The 23,443-nt window shown below is 46.8% G+C and overlaps 1 protein-coding gene across 1 annotated transcript; it reads right to left on the minus strand.

The window, feature by feature from the left end:
- Window positions 1-141: 141 nt before the first annotated feature.
- LOC311122891 (protocadherin Fat 3-like) lies at window positions 142-23,439 on the minus strand (the record flags this gene model as incomplete). The annotated part of the gene is given in 9 exon segments (XM_084197196.1): window positions 142-1,513; window positions 1,698-4,432; window positions 7,148-7,358; window positions 9,437-9,712; window positions 14,215-14,354; window positions 19,048-19,116; window positions 21,341-21,551; window positions 23,120-23,136; window positions 23,139-23,439. Coding segments are annotated over 9 exon segments (5,332 nt in total), but the record flags the coding sequence as incomplete, so codon positions are not given.
- Between the last annotated feature and the right edge of the window lie 4 nt (window positions 23,440-23,443).

The following is a 23,443-nucleotide window of genomic DNA, read 5'->3' on the forward strand; positions in this document are numbered from 1 at the left end:
TTAAACAGACAGTCAGTGAGTGAGACAGGGGGTCAGAAGACAAGTTAAAAGACAGACAGTGAGACATATTAAGATGCATAAAGAGGACAGACAGCTAAACACATTAATAACACACACACACACTCCAATTCTCTGACTCACCTGTGATGTGATAGCTGACTTGGCGGTTCACTGCAGAGCTGTCGTTGTCTCTAGTGTTGAGCACCGCCACCACCTCACCAGGGGGGTCGCTCTCGCGCACTGAGCCCCAGTACCTCTCATCCAGGAAGCTGGGTGGGTTGTCGTTGATGTCAGACACGACCACGGTCACCGTGGAGGTGGAGGAGAGGGCCAGGGTCTCCCCCAGGTCTGAGGCCACCACCAGGAAGGCGTAGGACGGATACATCTCGTGGTCCAACTCCTTGAGAGTAGAGATCCAGCCCGTGTTGCTGTCAATGGTGAAGGTCTCTGTGGATTGGTCCGGCTCATCTTCGGATTGCGCCAACGTGCCTAGGCTGTATGTAACCTGTCCGTTAGCTCCAGAGTCTGGGTCCAGAGCCTGAACCTGGATGATCATGGTGCCGATAGGCATCCCTTCCATCACTGTCGCCTCATAGGAGTTGGATTCAAATGCTGGCTTGTTGTCGTTCAGATCCAGGACTTTGACTTCTACGTCGACGCTGGTCACAGAGTCCAGCTTGGCCTGCTGAACAGTGGCCATGACCTTGAAGTGGAAGGCGGTGATGACCTCGTGGTCCAGGGGCTTGTCCAGCTTGATGACCCCAGTGTCCCTGTCCACCACCAGGACTCCATCCTGGTTGTTCTCCCCAGTCTCTCCGTTGACCAGAGCAAAGGTGACTGGCAGCGAGCCGTAGCCTGGTGGGGTGATGAGGCGGATGGACCCTAGGGCAGCTCCTATAGGGGTGTCCTCTGGGACTGTAAAGGAGAACTGGGGTTGGGTGAAGGAGGGAATGAGGGCGTCAGGTGCCAAGACGTGGATGTAGACTGATACTAAAGAGTGCTTAACAGGGATGCCTCCATCTACTGCTTTGACAAAGAAAGACAGGACTGAGTTGCGCAGGTGGCTGAAACTCCCCTTGGTGACCATCCAGCCGTTGTCAGGGTCGATCTCTAACATATCCACCACGGGTGCGTGCGCCTCGCTGTAGAGCGAGTATGTCACCTTAGAGTTAGCACCGTCATCAGGATCATACGCCTGGATCTGGGTCACCAGGAAGCCCTTGCCCACCTCGGATTTGACGGAAGCACGATATTCCATAGCTCTGAAGCGAGGGACGTTGTCGTTGTCATCCAGCAGGGAGACCCGGACGGTGCAGTAGGAGGCCCTTCCACCCCCGTCCTGGGCTGCCACTGTGAGGACAATGTCCTTGTTGGCAGGGTCCTCTCTGTCCAGCTTCTCCAGGGTGGTGATCTGACCGTTGGCGTCCACACTGAACTGGTCCTTGCCCACGTCGTTGACGAATGAGTAGGTAATCTGGCCAAACACTCCTGGGTCAGCATCGGTCGCCCTCACCTGGTAATAATAGTTAAATTACTTTATTTTAGGTATTGCACATAGTAAACATGTCAAATAAAACATATTACAAATACCATTACAAATACAGTATCATGTGCATCAAAACTTCATTAAATAAAATACATATCATTATTTCAATTCATGTTCAGAAGCTGAATACTTTAAAATGAATGGCTCTTACCTGGATCACCTTGGTTCCTACCGCTGCATTCTCCCGTACCTCTGCATCATAGGCATTCAGTCCAAACACAGGGCTGTAGAGGTTGGCCCCCAGGACCCTGACGTGCACCTGGGCCGTGCTGGTGAACACCCCATCAGAGACGGATACATTCAGACTGTAGGCTGGCTCCATTCTCTGCTTCCTGTGACCAGACAGCGTGATGATACCCGTCTTACCATCCATCACAAAGTTCATCCTCTCGTTTCCTGACAGGATGCTGTACTCCAGTTTGTCATAGTCGGAGCTGTCAGCATCCGAAGCCTGGATGCAGGTCACAAAATGGCCCCTAGGGGCCAGCTCGCTGACATAGGCCTCGTAGAGAAGCTGGTTGAACACCGGAGGGTTGTCGTTCATGTCATTCACCACCACCGTGACCGACACTTCACTGCTCAGCGGTGGGAAGCCGTTATCAGTTGCCCTGACAATGAAGTCGTAGCGCTGTACCAGCTCGTGGTCGAGCATGCGGGCGGTCAGGATGAGGCCGCTGCTGCTGTCGATGTGGAAGTGGTCGGTGCTGTTGTAGGCATCTGTGGGGTAGAAGATCTGATACCGTACAATGTTGTTCTTCTCAGAATCTTTGTCGGTAGCCACCACTTGGAGCGCAGGAGTGCCGATCATGGCAGTCTCAGACAGAACTGCCTTATAGGACATTTTCTCAAACACCGGAGGGTTATCATTGACGTCATTAACTGTGACATCTACGTCCACCTCAGCACGGGCGCCAGTCAGGTAGTCTGTGGCTCTGACGGTCAGACGGAAGGATGGGGCGATCTCATAGTCCAGGGAGTTGATGACTCTGATGACTCCGGTGTCAAAGCCGATGTCGAACTGCAGAGAGGGGTCTCCCTCCACGATGGTGTAGATTATGTTCTGGCCCTCAGGGCTGGTGGCGTTGATTCCTAATATGGGCGTGTGTACAGGTACGTCCTCGTTCACCGACACTGCATAGAAGGACTTGTCAAAGACGGGCATGGCCTTGTTCACCACGGTGATGGGGAACTCTAAGGTGGAGGAAAGAGGAGGGTAACCTCCGTCCTTGGTGTAAACTACCATCTGGTACTCCTGGTTGGACAGGTCAGACTCAAAAGCCTTCTTCAGATGGAGGCCGCCCGTCAGCCTGTCAATCTCAAAGTGTCCGTGGTCGTCTTTGAGGTAGTAGGATACCTCTCCGTTGATGCCTTTGTCACGGTCCACGGCGGTGACTCGGAATATGGGCGCACCAGGTTCGGCCTCCACTTGGACAGCAGCGTAATACGGTAGTCCCACGAACACAGGAGCGTTGTCGTTAATGTCCTCTACCTGCACCCTGACCATCACCCTGGCAACACGCAGATGGTCGTGCTCCCTCCCAGCCTCCACCACCAGCTCATAGAACTCCTGCTCCTCACGGTCGAAGGGAACCCCAGTGGTCTGGATTACCCCAGAGGTGGGTCGGATCCGGAAGCGTATCCCAGGATTCAGTAGGGTGTACCTGAGGGGCTCGTTGAGGCGATTCCCCACTGCATTGACCACGGCCACTTTGGTGATGTTGCTATTGTTCTCCTGGATGGACGAGGAGTAGAGGCTGTGGATGAAGAAGAGGCCAGAGTCCAGTGTCTCACGGACCAGGACAGTGACTAGAGCAGTGCTGTAGAACTTCCCGTCTGACACTTTGACGTTGAAGCGGAAGCGTTCCTTAGAGAAGTTGTTGTTTTTGACGGTGATGATGCCGCTGGAGGGCTGGATGGCAAAGTGCTCCAGGTTGCCGTCTGTCAGTGAGTAGGTGAGCTCTGTTGGGACGTTTTGGTCTGGGTCCATAGCTGAGACCTGTAATGCCTCCACTCCGACATAAGTGGGCAGCAGAAGGACAGTTTCATAGGCGTCCTGGGTGAAGCGAGGTGGAGAGTCATTTGTGTCGATCACCTGGATGGTGACCTCGGTGGGGCTATCCGCCGTCAGCTGAGGCCTCCCACTGTCCCTCACATGAACATGAAAGTTAAAACTAGCAAACGTCTCGTGGTCCAGGTTGGCGATTGTCCTGATGGAGCCGGTGCCAGAATCCACTGTAAAGAACATCTTGGCTGTGTCCTCAACGATCTGATAGACCAGGAGAGCATTCTGGTTGCGGTCAGCATCAGTGGCCTTGATGACCAGAGGAGTGTTGTCTGGGTTCAGCACCACGCTGTTGATGGGCGCCGCCTCGCTGATACTACCCTGGTAGCGCAGCAGCTGGAACACAGGTGGGTTGTCGTTTTCATCCACCACCCGTATGAGCAGGGTGGCATTGGAGGTCATGCCAGCCATGTTGGTAGCCTGGACAATCAGGTTGTAAGATGCTGTGGTCTCGTAGTCCAAGGGTTTCTGAGTTGTGATCACACCACTATACTGGTTGATCCTGAAGGTGCGTTCGTTGTTGCCATGTCGAATGTCGTAGGTCAGCGTGGATTGGCTCATGGCGCTCACTGTGGTGACAGAGGTTCCCACGGCAACGTTCTCTGTGATCTCGGCCTGGTACTCAGTCTGGGGGAACTTGGGTCCGGCGTTGTCGGAGAGCGTGACGGCGATGCGAACCACAGAGGTGGCAGAGAGAGGCGGGGAGCCGTTGTCGGTGACTCTGACGGTAATGACGTAATAGCCGATGGTAGAGAGGTCGAGCTCGCGGGCCACAGAGATGATCCCCAGAACCGGCTCAATCCGGAACGTGTTCCCTGTGTTGCCTAAAGGAAAACAGACATAAGAACGAATATTCAGTGATAAAAACTAGTGCATCTAAATCTATATAAACTGTTTGTATATTGTAATCTATTATCGATATACTGTCTATATCTGGGGTCTACAACAGGTAGCTCGAAGCTCACCTATGAGTAACTTGCCAAACAATTCTGAAAGTAGATTACATTTTCACGTTTTCCCACCTCAAACTGTCATAAACAAATCTCACAAGTATCAGACACCGCAAGCGCCCAGCTACTATCTAATCAATGCAATATTGTCATTATCCCAACCCTGGTTAGCAACCATTGGCTTAAAAAGCCAAACCTAACAAAATATCTCCAGCAATATTATCCTTGTCTGTCTGTGTGGTGCGCGCGTATGTCTATCACTCCTCACTCCGTGTGTAGCCAGTTGATGTGATAACCGTCTTGTAGGTTGACAGAAATAGGCCTACTTTCCCCAAAACCTTCTAAATTAAATGTTAACTGCAAAGTAGGCTTACCTGGCAGAAGTATCTAATGAGGAAGTATATAATTTGTATCTATTATTTGTTATTTGCTAACTTTGCCATGAAATGAGCAGTAGCGGTACAGAACCATCGCTAGACCGGCACATTAGACGGCACATTCCTCACAGTAGACGACAATTATAGGGCCAGATGCGCAACTAAATTACACTCCAAAATAAATGTGTTCGTTTTCTTCCAGACCTAAATAAAATTGTCTTCTGATGTGATATAAGCATGACGTGGACTCAGAACATTCAATTTGATTGTTTCTCTATGAACAATTGTAATTTTGAGAGTAAAACATTTATAAATCTATAACCAGGAAAAATACAATTGAGAAAAAACAATTTAGGAAGAATCTAACAGAATTCTGGAAAAAAATAGCAGATTTTATAGGGCCCCCTTAGAGTTGTTTATTAACCATTATTTTACCAGGTCTATTGACAGAACACATAGTGCACTACTTTCTCTCTAAGGACCTGGGGAAGAGTTGCATGGGAGAGGAGAAGAGAAGAATGTGCCTATTTGAAAGCTAGAAAATAAAAAATTCGCTCGCACCATGTGTCATTTTTTCTAAGTAGCTCTCATGCTAGAAAAGGTTGGAGACCCATGGAGACACACCTTATTATTTTGATAGTTCTAAAACTCTTAATATAAACTGGGTGGACAGAGCACTGGAAGCTGATTGGCTACCATATCAGACGGTATACCACGGGTATGACAAAACATTTATTTTTAATGCTCTAATTACTTTGGTAACCAGTTTATAATAGCAATAAGGCTCCTCAGAGGTTTGTGATATACAGTGTATTCGGAAAGTATTCAGACCCCTTGACTTTTTCCACATTTTCTTACGTTACAGCCTTGTTCTAAAATTGATTAAATTGTTGCTTTTTCTCATCAATCTACACACAGTACCCCATAATGACAAAGCAAAAACAGGTTTTTAGAAATGTTTGCAAATTTATAAAAAAAACAACAACAACTGAAATATCACATTTACATAAGTATTCAGATCCTTTGGCAGTGGTTACAGCCTCAAGTCTTCTTGGGTATGACGCTACAAGCTTGGCACACCTGTATTTGGGGAGTTTTTCCCATTCTTCTCTGCAGATCCTCTCAAGCTCTGTCAGGTTGGATGGGGAGCGTTGATGCACAGCTATTTTCAGGTCTCTCTAGAAATGTTAGATCGGGTTCAAGTCCGGGCTCCGGCTGGGCCACTCAAGGACATTCAGAGACTTGTCCCGAATCCACCATTGCCTCAGTCTGAGGTCCTGAGCGCTCTGGAGCAGGTTTTCATCAAGGATATCTCTGTACTTTGCTACGTTCATCTTTCCCTCGATCCTGACTAGTCTCCCAGTCCCTGCTGCTGAAAAACATCCCCACAGCATGATGCTGCCACCAGACGTGACACTTGGCATTCAGGCCAAAGAGTTCAATCTTGGTTTCATCAGACAAGATAATTTTATTTCTCATGGTCTGATAGTTCTTTAGGTGCCTTTTGGCAAACTCCAAGTGGGCTGTCATGTGCCTTTTACTGAGGAGTGGCTTCCATCTGGCCACTCTACCATAAAGGCCTGATTGGTGGAGTGCTGCAGAGATGGTTGTCCTTCTGGAAGGTTCTCCCATATTCACAGAGGAACTTTGGATTCCTTCGACCTCATGGCTTGGTTTTTGCTCTGACATGCACTGTCAACTGTGGGACCTTATATAGACAGGTATGTGCCTTTCCAAATCATGTCCAATCAATTGAATTTACCACAGTTAGACTTCAATCAAGTTGTAGAAACATCTCAAGGATGATCAAGCAGGATGTACCTGAGCTCAATTTTGAGTCTCATAGCAAAGGGTCTGAATAGTTATGTAAATAAGGTATTTCAGTTTTTTATTCTTAATAGATTTGCAAACATTTCTAAAAACCTGTTTTAGCTTTGTCATTATGGGGTATTGTGTGTAGATTGATGAGGGAAAAACATTATTTTATCCATTTTAGAATAAGGCTGTAACATAACAAAATGTGGAAAAAGGGAAGGGGTTTGAATACTTTCCGAAGGCACTGTATGTACAATATACCACGGCTAAGGGCTGTGTCCAGGCACGCCGCGTTGTTTGGTGCTAAGAACAGCCTTTAGCCGTGGTATATTGGCCATATACCACACCTCCTCGGGCCATATTGTTTAAATACAATGCCATTTCTATAGTTGCTCACCTGATTCCATGGCATAGAGGAGTTCTGCGTTCTCGCCTTTGTCTTTGTCCAGGGCAGTCACCTGGAGCACAGCAGACCCCACTGCTGCAGACTCATAGACCGAACCTTCGTACAGAGCACTGGTGAACACTGGGACATGGTCATTAACATCCTCCACATCCACCAACACTCGGGCCAGGTTCCTCCTGTATGGAAACTCCTGGTCTTTTACCTAAGGGAGAAAAATTATTCTAATCGTTGGTCTACTAATGCAGGTGTATAGTATTATCTGACACAATAACACTTCTCATTATATAACCGGCATGAGGCAAAATGAACACTTGCCTATTACAAAATAACGTTCTATGTTACGGCAATGAATCAATAGGACACACATTACTTCGAGTTTCCCTTTAAAACATTTACTGGAGCTTTAACTTCCCCATGAAATGAAAAGGGAGTGTCACAGCAAAACGTTAAGGGTCTTTTGGGATGGAGTGCAGATAATGGGCTAATGAGATGGATATTTATGCGAGACTCTCCACAACAAGACAAAGCCTGTCTCGCGAGGCGCCACACAGGGTGAGTATTAATACAACCAGCATTAGCATCAGAATTAGCGCTAGCTGCTGCTGCCGGTATTACGAAACGCTGGCTAGTCCAACACTCTTAACACAACCCAATGGGCCTATGAGTGGCATAATAGCCCTAGACTGAAGGGTATTATGGTACTGAGGAAGTGTTAGGAGGAAGATCACTGGGTCCATTGGAGACAATAGAGCTGTTCTGTGTCTGTTCTGTCTGTGTTTACGTACGCCTGAGGCTCAGGATAATAGGAGCATCATTGTGGCTCGGTCTTTCTATTAATCAAAGCAGCTACGCACAATACCCAAAACTGTTACATGTGCTATCTTGGACTCTGTAGTGGTTATGTATAGTCAATACTCTGTTTGGGGAAAGTTATCTTGGATTCTGTAGTGGTTATGCGTAGTCAATACTCTGTTTGGGATCGTTATCTTGGATTCTGTAGTGGTTATGTGTAGTCAATACTCTGTTTGGGGATCGTTATCTTGGATTCTGTAGTGGTTATGCGTAGTCAATACTCTGTTTGGGGATCGTTATCTTGGATTCTGTAGTGGTTATGCGTAGTCAATTTATATTTATATTGTTAGACCTCATCTCTTTAGTGCAGGAAGATGTTATAATTATGAGATACTGATCATATTGTAGCCTATACAGATGCACAAACATACCTGGTTCCAGCACAGCAGGCACTGTCATGGGCAAACCGAATGCCAGATATTAAAGATACTATCTACCTGTGGATTCTACCAAATTAAATCAGAGCCCCTGCCTCAAACTGAAACATTTTCCCTCATAAAAAATGTCAGGCAGAAGTTCCTACCTCACTTCAAAATGATAATTACATTTCCCGATTTGACATTAAAACAATACGACTACAGTGGTAGGATGAACAGTCGTTACCTATTTTTGCTATCCACTGAACCAGAGGAAATGAAGTAAAACAGAGTGAATGAGGATGATTCATTTCAGAACTACACACACACACACACACAAACACAGTTTGACTCCACACACACACACACACACACACACACACACACACACACACACACACACACACACACACACACAGTCAGACTCCACACACACACACACTCAGACTCAGACTCCCACAAACACACACACACACACACACACAGTCAGACTTCACACACACACACACACACACACACACACACACACACACACACACACACACACACACACACACATACACACTCAGACTCCACACACACACACAGTTTCTAAAACGGTCTCATTCCCCTGACGAGGGTGAGACGTTGGTTCATTGCTCTCAGTAATTAGTGTAGTTGCTGAATGATGAGCTCAGGTAAATGAGAACACAGACAGGAGTAGTCTGCCTCTGGCAGGAGAGCTGAGTTACATTAGAATATTAAGCTGCATCTCTACTGTCTTTTCTCCCCTCTCCTCTCCTCTCCTCTCCTCTCCTCTCCTCTCCTCTCCTCTCCTCTCCTCTCCTCTCCTCTCCTCTCCTCTCCTCTCCTCTCCTCTCCTCTCCTCATCTCTCCTCTCCTCATCTCTCCTCTACTCCTCTGACAGCTTCAACACATCCATGACCAACGGAGGGCTTTTTCATGCAGAATCTTAAGAGAATCTGACCAAATAATGCAAATGTCATACTCCCTTACAATGAGATTCAAGGTAACCTAATCTTATTTGATAGAATCCATTGCCACCCCTACAGTAACGGTCTCACTCTCTCACCATGACAGTGAGGATGTGCTGTGCTTTAGCCTCATGGTCCAGTCTCTCTGTAGTATACACCGTGCCAGTGTTGGGGTCAATACGGAACAGACGCAGGCTGGAGGGGTCGATGGAGCTGTGGAGGGAGTAGGTGAGGCGGTGGCGCTCGTCACGGTCCGACGCTAACACCTGGACCACCTCCGTCTCCGGGTGCGTGTCCTCAGAGATGGTGATGTCATAGGTGGGCTGGGAGAAGACGGGCGCGTTGTCGTTGTTGTCCAACACTGTGATGTGGACCTGGAGAGGAGAAGGAGAGAGGGTGGTTGTGGGTAGGGTTAGGCCAATATGTCGTAGTACTACAACACACAAACATTTTTGTCTTCAGTCTTCAGTGGGAGTGAAGGGTAGGCCATAACATATACAGTCGGTCAGATACTATATTCAGTTCCGTGTCATACAGTGCATATTTGCAAGTCTGTCACAACTATTATGTGAATAAGACGTTTTTGCAGTTAATGTATTTATATACAACAGTCGAGACATATGTTAGCTGACGTGCTTGTTGCGTGTCATGTACTGTTTTGACGGTTGATGACTCATGGAAACCGCCGCCGATAACAAAGGCGGTTGTGTTGCGTAAGAAGGGAGTAAGGTATATAGGAAGGCCGACAGCAGGGAAGACTAAATATAAGACAGGAGCAACAGCTGTCTTCCTGCCGGTGAACAGTGGAGATTTCCCCCATTGGGCGTCACGCTGAGCCTCCATCTGTGATGTTGAAGAAGGGAACTCAGCACAGCCTCTTGTGACTGGCACTACTGTCAGCACGTCTTACAGGTGTGTGTGTGGGCCGGGGGAATAAGTGTGTATGTGTGTGTTTCAGGGTTCGTACAGACAGTGGCAAGTCAAATTCAAGGACTTTCAAGTATTTTTTCAAGCACTAATATTGCTTTTCAAGGACCATCAATTTGTAATAGTTCCTGTTATGCAATTGTTTCTATTCGCCAACAGATAGCAGTATACCGCCACAACCTCATGAAAAAACCCAACTAACTTAATATTCATCACTACCTTACAAGTTCTACTCAATAATACGTGTTTCACTACTTCTTTACTACATACATGAGTGGTAAGTCAGGACTGATGATGTTGACTGATTTCCTTATATGAACTATAACTCAGTAAAACCTTTGAAATTGTTGCATGTTGCGTTTATATTTTTGTTCAGTGTACATAATATTAAATTGTCTTTATATTTAAATTGTCTTTATACCGTATTTTACTACATTTTGTGTCCCACAGGCTGTCCCAACACATAATGACATGATAGTGTATTCTGACAGAGTAAAAGGCCTTTAGTTGACTCTAAAATGTTGTATTCTATACCCATTTGAAGAGAAACAAGTTATTAATGTGTTTGATAAGATTAAAGACTCTCTCAGGGGACCCTTTTTACATTTTAGGGGACCCCACATGGGTCCCGGACCCCAAGTTTGGGAACCACTCTACTACCAACCTCTCTCCCTGCTTGCTTCAATGCTTCCTCTCTCTGTGTATCTCCTTTGCCTCCTTCATTGCAGCCTGACTCACCACTGTCTCAAATCAAATTGTATTTGTCACATGCGCCGAATACAACAGGTGTAGACCTTACCGTGAAATGCTTACTTACAAGTCATTAACCAACAATGGAGTTTTAAGAAAAATAAGAGTTAAGACAAATATTTACTAAATAAACTGAAGTAAAAAATATAAGAGCAACAATAAAATAACAATAACGAGGCTATATACAGGGGCTGCCGGCACCGAGTCAATGTGCGGGGGTACAGGTTTGTCGAGGTAATTGAGGTAATATGCACATGTAGGTAGGGGTAAAGTGACTATGCATAGATAATAAACAGCGAGTAGCAGCAGCTGTGATGAGGTGATTTGAAGGAGTCAGGCGCAGGAGGGTAAATCACAGAATAACAGGATTTATTCTGAACCACAGAGTTACGCAGTAATGCGTCAAAACACTCCAGGCCCACTGGAAAATACACGGCACACAGGGAATATTCCCGGAGATACAAAATACACGGAGCTCCACTGAGCTTCTCTCTCCTCCACAATAAACAATCACACACAAAGACAAGGGGGCAGAGGGAACAGGAACTGATGAGGAGATATGAACCAGGTGTGTGTAATAAACAAGAAAAAACAAATGGAATTATGAGATGAGGAGCGGCAGAAGGCCGGTGACGACGAACAGCGAAGCTTGCACGAACAAGGAGAGGAGGCAGCTTCGGAGGAAGTCGTGACAGCAGCGTAAAAATGCAAATAGTCCAGGTAGCCATTTGATTAACTGTTCAGCAGTCTTATGGCTTGGGGGTAGAAGCTGTTAAGAAGCCTTTTGGACATAGACTTGGTGCTTCGGTACCGCTTGCCGTGCGGTAGCAGAGAGAACAGTCTATGACTAGGGTGGCTGGAGTCTTTGTCCATTTTTAGGGCCTTCCTCTGGTATAGAGGTCCTGGATGGCAGGAAGCTTGGCCCCAGTGATGTACTGAGCCGTACGCACTATCCTCTGTAGCGCCTTGCGGTCGGAGGCCGAGCAGTTGCCATACCAGGCGGTGATGCAACCAGTCAGGATTCTCTTGATGTTGCAGCTGTCTCACTACTCTCGATAAAGAAAAGGTATTTTGTTATGGTAACTTATAGTAGCCCATCTTTTGATTATAGCTAGCTTAATTTCAGTCAACTGCTCCTGCTGAGGTCAGGCTCCGTTCAACGTTAGCTTCTAACTTCATCCTTCTAGCCAGCTAGTTATAGCTAGCTACCTGGCTAATAGCCAGAACCCTTGAGTTACCTAGCTAGCTAGACATCTGATTGAAATATCTGCGATTATTTACCAGTTGTACATTCTCCAAGAGTCGGGGAGGTGTATTGAACACCCATTGGGATTTAGTCAGCACATCTTGCAGGGGTGTGTAGGGACTGTATGTGTGTGTGTGTGTGTGTGTGTGTGTGTGTGTGTGTGTGTGTGTGTGTGTGTGTGTGTGTGTTGGTAGGCAGGGAAGGGGAGTTGTTTAACGGTGATATGTGTGTGTTGGAATGAATAGCAAGGGGATTTGGACATCGTGAACAGGTACCATCACGCAGGGTGTGACATGGCCTAATGGACCAACTGAGACAGAAACAGTTACTCAGTCTGAATAGAGAGTAGAGTAGGTGAGAGGGGATGTTTTTGGCTTCCTGTGCCCTAGCTAGCTATTAGACATCTGTACTTAATGAGGATACCCACTGGGCACACACTGGTTGAATCAACGCTGTTATTTCAATGAAATGACGTTGAACCAACGAGGAATAGATGTTGAATTGACATCTGTGTGCAGTGGGTTGGCTCTCCCTTTCAGGGCACACAGCAGTAAAGCTCATTTGCATTTCCCTCCAGCTATCATTCTGAACGAGGAGAGGGAGAGGGAGAGGGAGAGAGAGAGTGATGAAAGAGGGAGGGAGGGGGAGGGGGGAAATTGAAAAATGTAATGTGAGTGAATGTAAGAATGTGTTCTACAGCATTATCAGTATCAGCATACTATCATTTTCACCAGGGAACCAGTTTCCCTGTCACCTTGTCTCAGATAGCTTTACAGAAACTTTGCCATGCACTGTAGGAACATGACAGACAGATGGATATGACAAAATGACAAAATACATATGAATATAAATGATATGTATGCATTTGTCCTTTTCACACAACTAATGTCTGGGTATTGAAAAGCACTGGCCCTGAAAATGACAATGGAGGGAACAGGTAGAGTGACATATGCATGAAACGGACTGTCACAGGGAGATTATAAGGTGTCGTGCAAAAGCACATTCCGTATGTCAGCGCAATCCCTTCCACGCTATAAAAATGCTAATCCCTTCTACTGTGTGTTTGTGTGTGTGTGTGTGTGTCCTGTTCCACCACAGTCACCTTCTGCATTTAACAAACAATGAACACACATTGTACATGACATGACCTCTAAAAGAGGAAAGGGAAATAAGATGTAACGGTATATTTCTTATCAATTTAAATTGTGATATTTCTCTGTCATCATACTGTATATCATCCAACCCACTTTACAACATGACAGTCCTAACTCAAACAGAGACTGATAAAGAATCTTCACACTAGCTCAGTTTACACACTAACAATCTTGTTCCTTTTTGTTTGGAACATTCAACCACAGCCTGAACAGTGCAAAGGAACAGGACAGGACAGGACAGGACAGGACAGGACAGGACAGGGGACGCTATTGTCCACTGTACACACCACGTCCTTGACCAGAGGAATTAGATGCGGGGGAGGAGAGAGACGATTGCACCGTTAGTTATCACCGCTAGCTGTGTTCCGATCAATCTGATAGGTCCTTGACACGCCGTACGCCATCATTCATGTGACAATGTGACGGGCGCCATCCATCACACCATCTAAAGACGTTTTTCAAAATGGCTGATGGAAGAGTAAAAAAATAAATGTCCTTGGGCATGGGAGTGTAGCGTCTGTCCATGAAGGCAAGGTCTGTGTATGTGGTTTCAAATGTAACTATTAGAAGCATGTATGTGGTTTATCATGTACTTTATGAGGGTGTGTGTGAGGGTGTGTGTGAGGGTGCATTTATGCGTGTTCAGATGTACAGGTGGTAGCAAGCTACAGAACACAATACTAACAGTCCCACATTAACTTTAACTTACGCACGCCAAAATCAACATGTACAGGTAGTAGATTTGGCTCTTTCTGAGAAGAAATAGTGATATGATATGTTGCGTCCCCAGCTGCAGTACCTGTGTGGCTGCAGAGTTGGTCCCGTCCGTCACCTCCACAGTCATGTTGTAGAAGGAGCGCTGCTCAGCGTCCAGAGGCTTAGCGATGATGATGGTGCCGACGCCCTTCTCTATGTCAAACAGGCTGTCAGTGTTACCGTCTGGCCAGGAGGGGGGGATAGAGAGCAGAGGGGGTTAGAGACAGGGGGGGCTGGTTTACGTGTTTGGGTCTGTGATAGTGAAAAACAGGGAAACATACTGAATTGTGGGTGTGACAGTGTTGTGGGGAGTGTATGATCTGAACGATTCCTGGCTCTCTGCCAGGGAATACATAAATAAACACAAACACACACAAATACAACATTACACACAAAAGTGCACACACATAAACTAATAGGGAGTGGGCATGCACAATCACTCGGATCACAAATACAAGTGTGTGTGTGTGTGTGTGTGTGTGTGTGTGTGTGTGTGTGTGTGTGTGTGTGTGCGTGTGTGTGTGTGTGTGTGTGTGTGTGTGTGTGTGTGTGTGTGTGTGTGTGTGTATGTCTTCCAAACCATCTGTGAGTAATTACTAGGTTTAGACAGACCCAACGAGACTGTGACTAACTGAAGTCTTTCCTCCTCTTCCTGCAAATAACAATTAAGAGACAGAGACCCAGTAAACAAGAGAGCCCTCAAAGACTGAATTAACAGAGCCCTGAAAGACTGAATTAACAGCGCCCTCAAAGACTGAATTAACAGAGCCCATGTCAATGGAGCTCCAGCCGTGAACGGGCCCGAGTCTGAAATGAGCCCACTAAGACTGGCTGTAATTAAACCACAGCCTCATCTCTGGTACCTAATTGATTTAAATGGACATTTTGGCCTCACGCTGATCCCAACTCACAGCTCTGAGTGTGTGAAGGTCATTTGGTGGTGTGGTGTAAGGGTCCGGAGAATGTGTGTGTGTGTGTGTGTGTGTGTGTGTGTGTGTGTGTGTGTGTGTGTGTGTGTGTGTGTGTGTGTGTGTGTGTGTGTGTGTGTGTGTGTGTGTGTGTGAGGGTAAGAGAATGTGAGAATGTGTCTGCTTGTCTGCATGCCTGTGTGTATACTATATGAATGAGTATGTGTGTATGAATGAGATAATGTGTGTGTGTGTGTGTGTGTGTGTGTGTGTGTGTGTGTGTGTGTGGTACTCATGGTGCAGACTCAAAGGGATTCCTCCCCGGCGTCTCTGTCTAATAAAGCCATGACCTCAGCCCAGCACTAGCTAAGGCTATCACACTCCACCACTCAACCATGGGTGGGTGGGTGTGTGTGTGTGTGTCCTATTTGTGCTTGGGTTAGGATAAACACTTCCAGTTCTCTATCATCTGTCTCTTAAATCATTATAACTCCAGTGATGTGGTCCTAATAACTTTCCTCAAAGGTTGTGAGTGGAAGGAAGACACTGTCTTTCCCTTCACTCCTGCTAACAGGATTCTAGTGCTTTTACAGTTCAGTATGCTGATTAGAATCATATCTGTATCAGATTCATTTACACTCATTAGAGGAGTGAAATATACATGACACTAAAGGAAAGTGTACAGTATTATGAAAAATAAGCCATTTAAGAATATTAAAATCCAACCATGGAAGCTTCAGAAGGCTGTCTGTCGGTCTGTCTGGATCCATCCTATATGACCCAACCAACCAAACGCTCAATTTCTGGGAAGGAGGCAGTGAGGTTTGGCACGGCGGTAACCCGGGCAGCCGGAAAAAGAACAGTTCCCTTCCACCAAATTATAGAGGGGAAACCGAACCCTCCTCGACATGGCTGTTATTAAACCCTCTGTTGAACGCTAAAATTGCTTCACTCAGTCTCTCCATGCAGATTAGGAAGAGAAGCCGCTCCAGTGCTTAAAAACACTCTGGTGGCCATATCTATTTTCCTGTCAACGAAGGAGGAGGGGAGGAAGTTAGCGTTTGGCGTAAACAGATGAAACAAAGCAAATTAACAAAAGAAGAGAGACACGAGAACAAGCGTCATGCTGTTCATGAGTACGTCACGCTGTCCATGAGTACGTCACGCTGTTCATGAGTATGTCACGCTGTTCATGAGTACGTCACGCTGTTCATGAGTACGTCACGCTGTTCATGAGTACGTCACGCTGTTCATGAGTATGTCACGCTGTTCATGAGTACGTCACGCTGTCCATGAGTATGTCACGCTGTTCATGAGTATGTCACGCTGTTCATGAGTACGTCACGCTGTTCATGAGTATGTCACGCTGTTCATGAGTATGTCACGCTGTTCATGAGTATGTCACGCTGTTCATGAGTACGTCACGCTGTTCATGAGTACGTCACGCTGTTCATGAGTATGTCACGCTGTTCATGAGTACGTCACGCTGTCCATGAGTATGTCACGCTGTTCATGAGTACGTCACGCTGTTCATGAGTACATCACGCTGTTCATGAGTACGTCACGCTGTTCATGTGTACGTCACGCTGTTCATGAGTACGTCACGCTGTTTGCTGTTCTTGAGTACGTCACGCTGTTCATGAGTACGTCACGCTGTTCACTGTTCATGAGTACGTCATGCTGTTCGCTGTTCATGGCAACAACCACGCCTTTGCTAACTAGCTTCAGTCGGTTGAGAAAATGGCTAAAATATAGTGCGTGGTTGATTGAGTGAGTTGGGAGGTTCTGTGATCGTTTGTGTAGGCTGAGTGGAAAGTCTGGGATTTCTGGGATTGGTTTTTATAGGCTGGACCGGGATATAGGATCAAACTGATTTGGCATCATCATCACGGTCATGCTTTGTCTGGATTGACTTGATATATAGAATCCAGCTGCTCAGAATGTAGCGTAGGGTTGTGGTGGCTCGTCTATAAGAGGACGACTTGATGATGTGTTTATAGGATGTGTTGGCTGGGTGGTTGACATGGCAAACGTTGAGTGGTTAAAACAGCATCTGTTTGGACGGCGCGTGCGTGTATGTTTAGGAGGTTTAATAGCAGCTAAATGATAGTCAAACGGCTGTGTTACACTTTCTGGGCAGTACTGTGTTTACGTGTGTGTGTGCATGTGCATAATTAAGTGTGTGTGTGTGTGTCTGTGTGGTGTGTGTGTGTGTGTGTGTGTTTGATGAGGGAGCATAGATTTAGATTTAGGCGTGTGCAAAAAAGTATGTGTGGGGGGAATTCGGGAAGCGGTTGTACATGCTTGTGTGTATGTATTTGGTATCTGAATGTGTGTGTGTGTGTGTGTGTGTGTGTGTGTGTGTGTGTGTGTGTGTGTGTGTGTGTGGTCTTCTGGTGAATAATGGCCTTGGCTGTGGGGGTTTGGCCCGTAAATGAATCACAGTAGCCCCTCTACTCTCACCTGGCCCCTGAGCACACACACACACACACACACACACACACACACACACACACACACACACACACACACACACACACACACACACACCTGGGCACCTTCTTATAACACTCTCCCTCCATCTCTTCACTCTAATCCATCCATCCCTGAGGCTGAACCACCTCCGTTTTCTCTCTCTCTCTCTACCTTTCACTAAGCCCCTCTCTCTTTTTCATCCAAGACTCTCCTCTGCCCTCTATTTCATCTTTCCTTTCAGCGCTGAAGCTCCTCTTCTCCTCTCTTTCTCCTCTGACCTCTGTTCCTTCCATCTTTAATAATTCTCTCCTTTTACTTCTCTACTTTCCACCTCTTTTTCCCTCTGGCCCTCTCTTTCTCTCCCTCTCATTTTCTCCTGTCCTCTTTCTCTTTCCCTCTCTCTATCTTTATCCCCCTCCTTCTCTCTCTCCATCCCTACCCCTCTCCTCTCCTTCTCTCTCTCCATCCCTACCCCTCTCCTCTCCTCTCTCTCCATCCCTACCCCTCTCCTCTCCTTCTCTCTCTCCATCCCTACCCCTCTCCTCTCCTTCTCTCTCTCCATCCCTACCCCTCTCCTCTCCTTCTCTCGCCCTCCATCCTCTCCCTGTTGGTTCCTCTGGTTGGAGAGGTGCCTGTGGCAGCATACAGTTGCAGTGAGAGACTCTCTCTAACCAGGGGCGAAGTGACCATGTGTTCTGCCCTGACCCACAACTCCCACACCTCCCACTAACCAGCCATCCGCTTAATTGGGTCGTCAGGGGGGGGGGTGTAATAACGTAGTGTGTGTGGGTCTGTACGTGTGTGCGTGTGTGTGTGTACAAAAGAGTGTGTGTATTGTTTTGTGTGGGTAAGTGTGTGTGTGTGTCCGTGCATGTTTCTGCATGTGTGTGCCTGTGCGTGTGTTTCCCCCTCTGTGAGTGTGTCGCTGACAGCTCAGGGATGGTGGGCGTGATGTTTCCCCTAACACTGATGATATAGCAGGTCATTAGACAAAGCTGTCGCCAGGGTCGCTCAGGGATCGTTGCCATGGCAGCAGCTATGGGCTTTGCTATAAAGGGAGACCACAGGGTCTGATAGCCAATTTAGTACAGCGAGGAATTTCCCTAAAACAAATCACTTATGTTAACCTTGAAAGAAAGCGTGACAATGTACATTATAAATGCTGGAAGCACACACAGACACACCAACATACACATACACACTCTGTTGAGCTTCTGTGTGGGATGTACATTACAAATAATTTGTAAAAACACACAAACACACACACAAAACACAAACCCACACACATCCACTCTGTCAAGCTTCTGTGTAGGGAAAACACCTTTCACTTGCCCCGCCCCCTTTGTCTCAAACCAACCAATCAGAAAAAGGCGTGAGCAGCACTGGGCACACTGTGAATGATGGGAAAAGCACAGGTGAATCATGGGTAAAATAAAAGAGGAAGGAAAGGAAAAGGAAGCAGAAAAAAGCAGTTCGGAATCGAACTGAGATACCTTCTGTGGAACAGTTCTTGCCACAAGCGGTCTGCAGTATATAGAACATCTCCCGGAAAGGCCTGGGACCTTCCAGACACGAAGCATTGAGAGAGGAGAGAAGAGGGAGGGAGAGAAGAGGAGAGAAAGGGTGAGACAGGGAGAAAGGAAAGAAGAGAGACAGGGGGAGAGGAAGGGTGCAAAGGGGAGTTGGAGTGGAGGTGAGACAGAAAAGGGAAGGGAGGGAGAGGAAAGAGAGAAGGTGAAGAAGGATAATGGTAAAAGGGGAGGAGGAAAGAGAGGTGAGGAAGGATAATGTTAAAAGGGGAGGAGGAGGAGGAGGAAAGAGAAAGTGAGGAAGGATAATGGTAAAAGGGGAGGAGGAGGAAAGAGAAGGTGAGGAAGGATAATGGTAAAAGGGGAGGAGGAAAGAGAAGGTGAGGAAGGATAATGGTAAAAGGGGAGGAGGAGGAAAGAGAAGGTGAGGAAGGATAATGGTAAAAAGGGAGGGAGAGGGAAAGAGAAGGTGAGGAAGGATAATGGTAAAAAGGGAGGAGGAAAGAGAAGATGAAGAAGGATAATGGTAAAAGGGGAGGAGGAAAGAGAAGGTGAGGAAGGATGATGGTAAAAGGGGAGGAGGAGGAAAGAGAAGGTGAGGAAGGATAATGGTAAAAGGGGAGGAGGAAAGAGAAGGTGAAGAAGGATAATGGTAAAAGCGGAGGAGGAAAGAGAAGGTGAGGAAGGATAATGGTAAAAGGGGAGGAGGAAACAGAAGGTGAGGAAGGATAATGGTAAAAGGGGAGGAGGAGGAAAGAGAAGGTGAGGAAGGATAATGGTAAAAGGGGAGGGAGAGGGAAAGAGAAGGTGAGGAAGGATAATGGTAAAAGGGGAGGGAGAGGAAAAGAGAAGGTGAGAAAAGGAAGGAGGGAATGGGACGACAGGGAGATGTATAGGTTCAAAGGGAGGAGGGAAGAGGGAGGAGGAATTAAGAGGAGGGAGAGAGGAGGAGATAGAGATGTGATTCCAGAGGAGAAAAGGAGTGAGGCATTGAGCAGAGAAGAGAGGAGAAGAGGAGGAGAGGATAGGGGCATACAGGAGAGTAGAGTAGTAGGCCATAGAGAGAGAGAGCCTAGAGCTGGAAGCACAAGCCAGAAGGTATCTCCCACTGGAACACACACTGACCGCCACTGCTCAGTGACAACAAAAGAGAGATGGATCATGGAGCATTCTGGGAAATGCAGTCCTGACCGTGTAGTCAATCCACTTGTCTCTGGCCTGAATGTGCCCAACATAAACTCACCTTCCCACAGTGCAGTTCGGCTAGAGAATTGTCAGCTTTATAAATATTATATTACATTATATAAAAAATTGTTATATAGATGGACCACAATCAATTCCTAGAAAGTTGAACAGCCTAATCATATTAATTCTAACAAAACTTAAATTATAATAAAACTACATGGATTTTACAATATTCATTAAATTAATACAAATAATTAAAGCAAGATTAAAACCGACTAGCTTTGACAATAATTCATTCACCAAACAATATGGATTTGACAAATGTCGCTGTTGTTGGCATAAAAATGCAAATATGAAAACTGAACATGACATAATCTTGTTGAGCCTTTTATGTGGATAGAATTGGACTTCAAAATATCAAAAGTTTCAAATGAAGAAAATACTTGTAAGTGGGGCATGTCCCTGGCATTTCAAGCTCTTAAAAGGGACATTCCACTGATCTTACACAACATTCTTTACCATGAGAATAAGGCAAATTAAATAGTTTCTGAAATCAGCATGTCAAAGACATATTTCTTAGCAGCTGTAGTTGGTAGAATGAGCCTCATTCCTTATGGTAAAAAAACAGCACACATATTTAAGCACTTTAAAGGGGTAGTTAATTTCTAAATGTAAGTTTCTCAATGTTCTCAATCTTCTAAAGAGAGTGAATTAACACCTTTAAGCACATGCCATTTCTCTCCATTAGAGTTCCCAAAATATCTGGCAGGGACTTTGAGACATCTCAATTGCTTCTCCACTGACATACAGACCTTTACAGCTAGTGGTGTGTGCTAAAATCGCCATGGTGACCGTGGGATGGCAGAGGAGAGAGAGAGAGACACACTGGCAACAGACCATGCAGTGAGGTCACAGTACCTGAGCTGGGCCTCACGCATAAACACACACATCAAACCAAACCCAACCGTCAGCCCAAACACCATGCACCAATAATTGTAGACAGCCTACCTGACTGACCTCATCTCAGCCAGTCAGATACATCCCTCCCACTAACAAACCCCACCCACCATACCTGTGATGTCGAACCAGAGGGGATTGGAGTTCTGTTGCATGGAGACCACACCCACTATCTCGGCCACCTTGTCGCTCTCCATGACGGTGAAGTTGTAGTACTGCTCGTCGAACAGCAGGGGGGTCGCCGAGGCCGAGGGCTTACGGATCCACTCGATGTGCAGGCGGGCCGTCGACGACTTCTGGGGGCGGCCATTATCTGTGGCTTTGATCTGGGGATGGGGAGGACAGAAGGGAAGGAGGAGGGAAAGAAGAAAAGGGTTGGAGAAAGAGAGGTAGAGGGGTAGAGAGAGAAATAGAGGTAGAGGGGTAGAGAGAGAGAGAGGTAGAGGGGTAGAGAGAGAGAGAGAGGTAGAGGGGTAGAGAGAGAGAGAGGTAGAGGGGTAGAGAGAGAGAGGTAGAGGGGTAGAGAGAGAGAGAGGTAGAGGGGTAGAGAGAGAGAGAGGTAGAGGGGTAGAGAGAGAGAGAGGTAGAGGGGTAGAGAGAGAGAGAGGTAGAGGGGTAGAGAGAGAGAGAGGTAGAGGGGTAGAGAGAGAGAGAGGTAGAGGGGTAGAGAGAGAGAGAGAGGTAGAGGGGTAGAGAGAGAGAGAGGTAGAGGGGTAGAGAGAGAGAGAGGTAGAGGGGTAGAGAGAGAGAGGTAGAGGGGTAGAGAGAGAGAGAGAGGTAGAGGGGTAGAGAGAGAGAGAGGTAGAGGGGTAGAGAGAGAGAGAGGTAGAGGGTAGAGAGAGAGAGGTAGAGGGGTAGAGAGAGAGAGGTAGAGGGGTAGAGAGAGAGAGAGGTAGAGGGGTAGAGAGAGAAAGAGAGGTAGAGGGGTAGAGAGAGAGAGAGGTAGAGGGGTAGAGAGAGAGAGAGGTAGAGGGTAGAGAGAGAGAGAGAGGTAGAGGGGTAGAGAGAGAGAGAGGTAGAGGGGTAGAGAGAGAGAGAGGTAGAGGGGTGAGAGAGAGAGAGAGAGGTAGAGGGGTAGAGAGAGAGAGAGGTAGAGGGGTAGAGAGAGAAAGAGAGAGGTAGAGGGTAGAGAGAGAGAGAGGTAGAGGGGTAGAGAGAGAAAGAGAGAGGTAGAGGGGTAGAGAGAGAGAGAGGTAGAGGGGTAGAGAGAGAGAGACAGGTAGAGGGGTAGAGAGAGACAGAGAGGTAGAGGGGTAGAGAGAGAGAGAGGTAGAGGGGTAGAGAGAGAAAGAGAGAGGTAGAGGGGTAGAGAGAGAGAGAGGTAGAGGGTAGAGAGAGAGAGACAGGTAGAGGGGTAGAGAGAGACAGAGAGGTAGAGGGGTAGAGAGAGAAGGCGAGAACAAGAATCAGAGAGATGGAGGGGAGGTGATGGAGAGAGAGAGCAGGGTAGAAAAATATTTTTTTAAATATGAATTAGCATTTGTCACAGAGAGGGTGAGAGTGCTGAGAAATAACTAGAAGAATGACAAGAGGACCGCCGAAAGAGCCACAGATGTATTATAGACAAAGTGCTATACTGTACTGTACATTATGAAATATGACTAAGGAATACACTAAGTGTTCTTAGTTCATACAGCCTACTTCACAAAAAGACTTGAGTTAATATTGAAATTAGGAGCTTTTTTTTTTATATTTGTCTAAGTGAGGAGAGAGAGAGAGAGAGAGAGAGAGAGAGAGAGAGAGAGAGAGAGAGAGACAGAGAGAGAGAGAGAGAGAGAGTGAGAGAAAGAGAGAAAGAGAGAGAGAGAGGGGAGGGGGTAGAACAAGACAAAGATAATGGCAGTGGGTTAGAAAGAGACACACAGATTCAAAGTAAAGTTCAAAGGTCACATACAGTGAGGATGTCGTAGCTCCGGCAGTGAACTGCTTCCGTGACGACACCACTGCCGTCTTGGGGTCGATGAAGAACTTGCCGTCCTCGTTGCCATCGACGATGCTGTAGGAGAGGTCAGCGTTAACCCCTTCATCCCTGTCGTAGGCAAAGGCCCTGTAGATAGGTTCTCCTCTCTTCCTCCTGTCCCTCTCTGGTAGCTTGATCTGGTACACCTTCTCTGGGAACGTGGGCTTGTTGTCATTCTCATCAAGGACGTGGATGATCACCCACACTGTGGATTGTTTGGGGCTGGGACCGCCGTCCGACACCGTGACCTGGGTATCC

Source organism: Coregonus lavaretus (genome assembly GCF_964263955.1).
Source record: "Coregonus lavaretus genome assembly, contig: HAP1_SCAFFOLD_6771, whole genome shotgun sequence".
Taxonomy (NCBI): Eukaryota; Metazoa; Chordata; class Actinopteri; order Salmoniformes; family Salmonidae; genus Coregonus; species Coregonus lavaretus.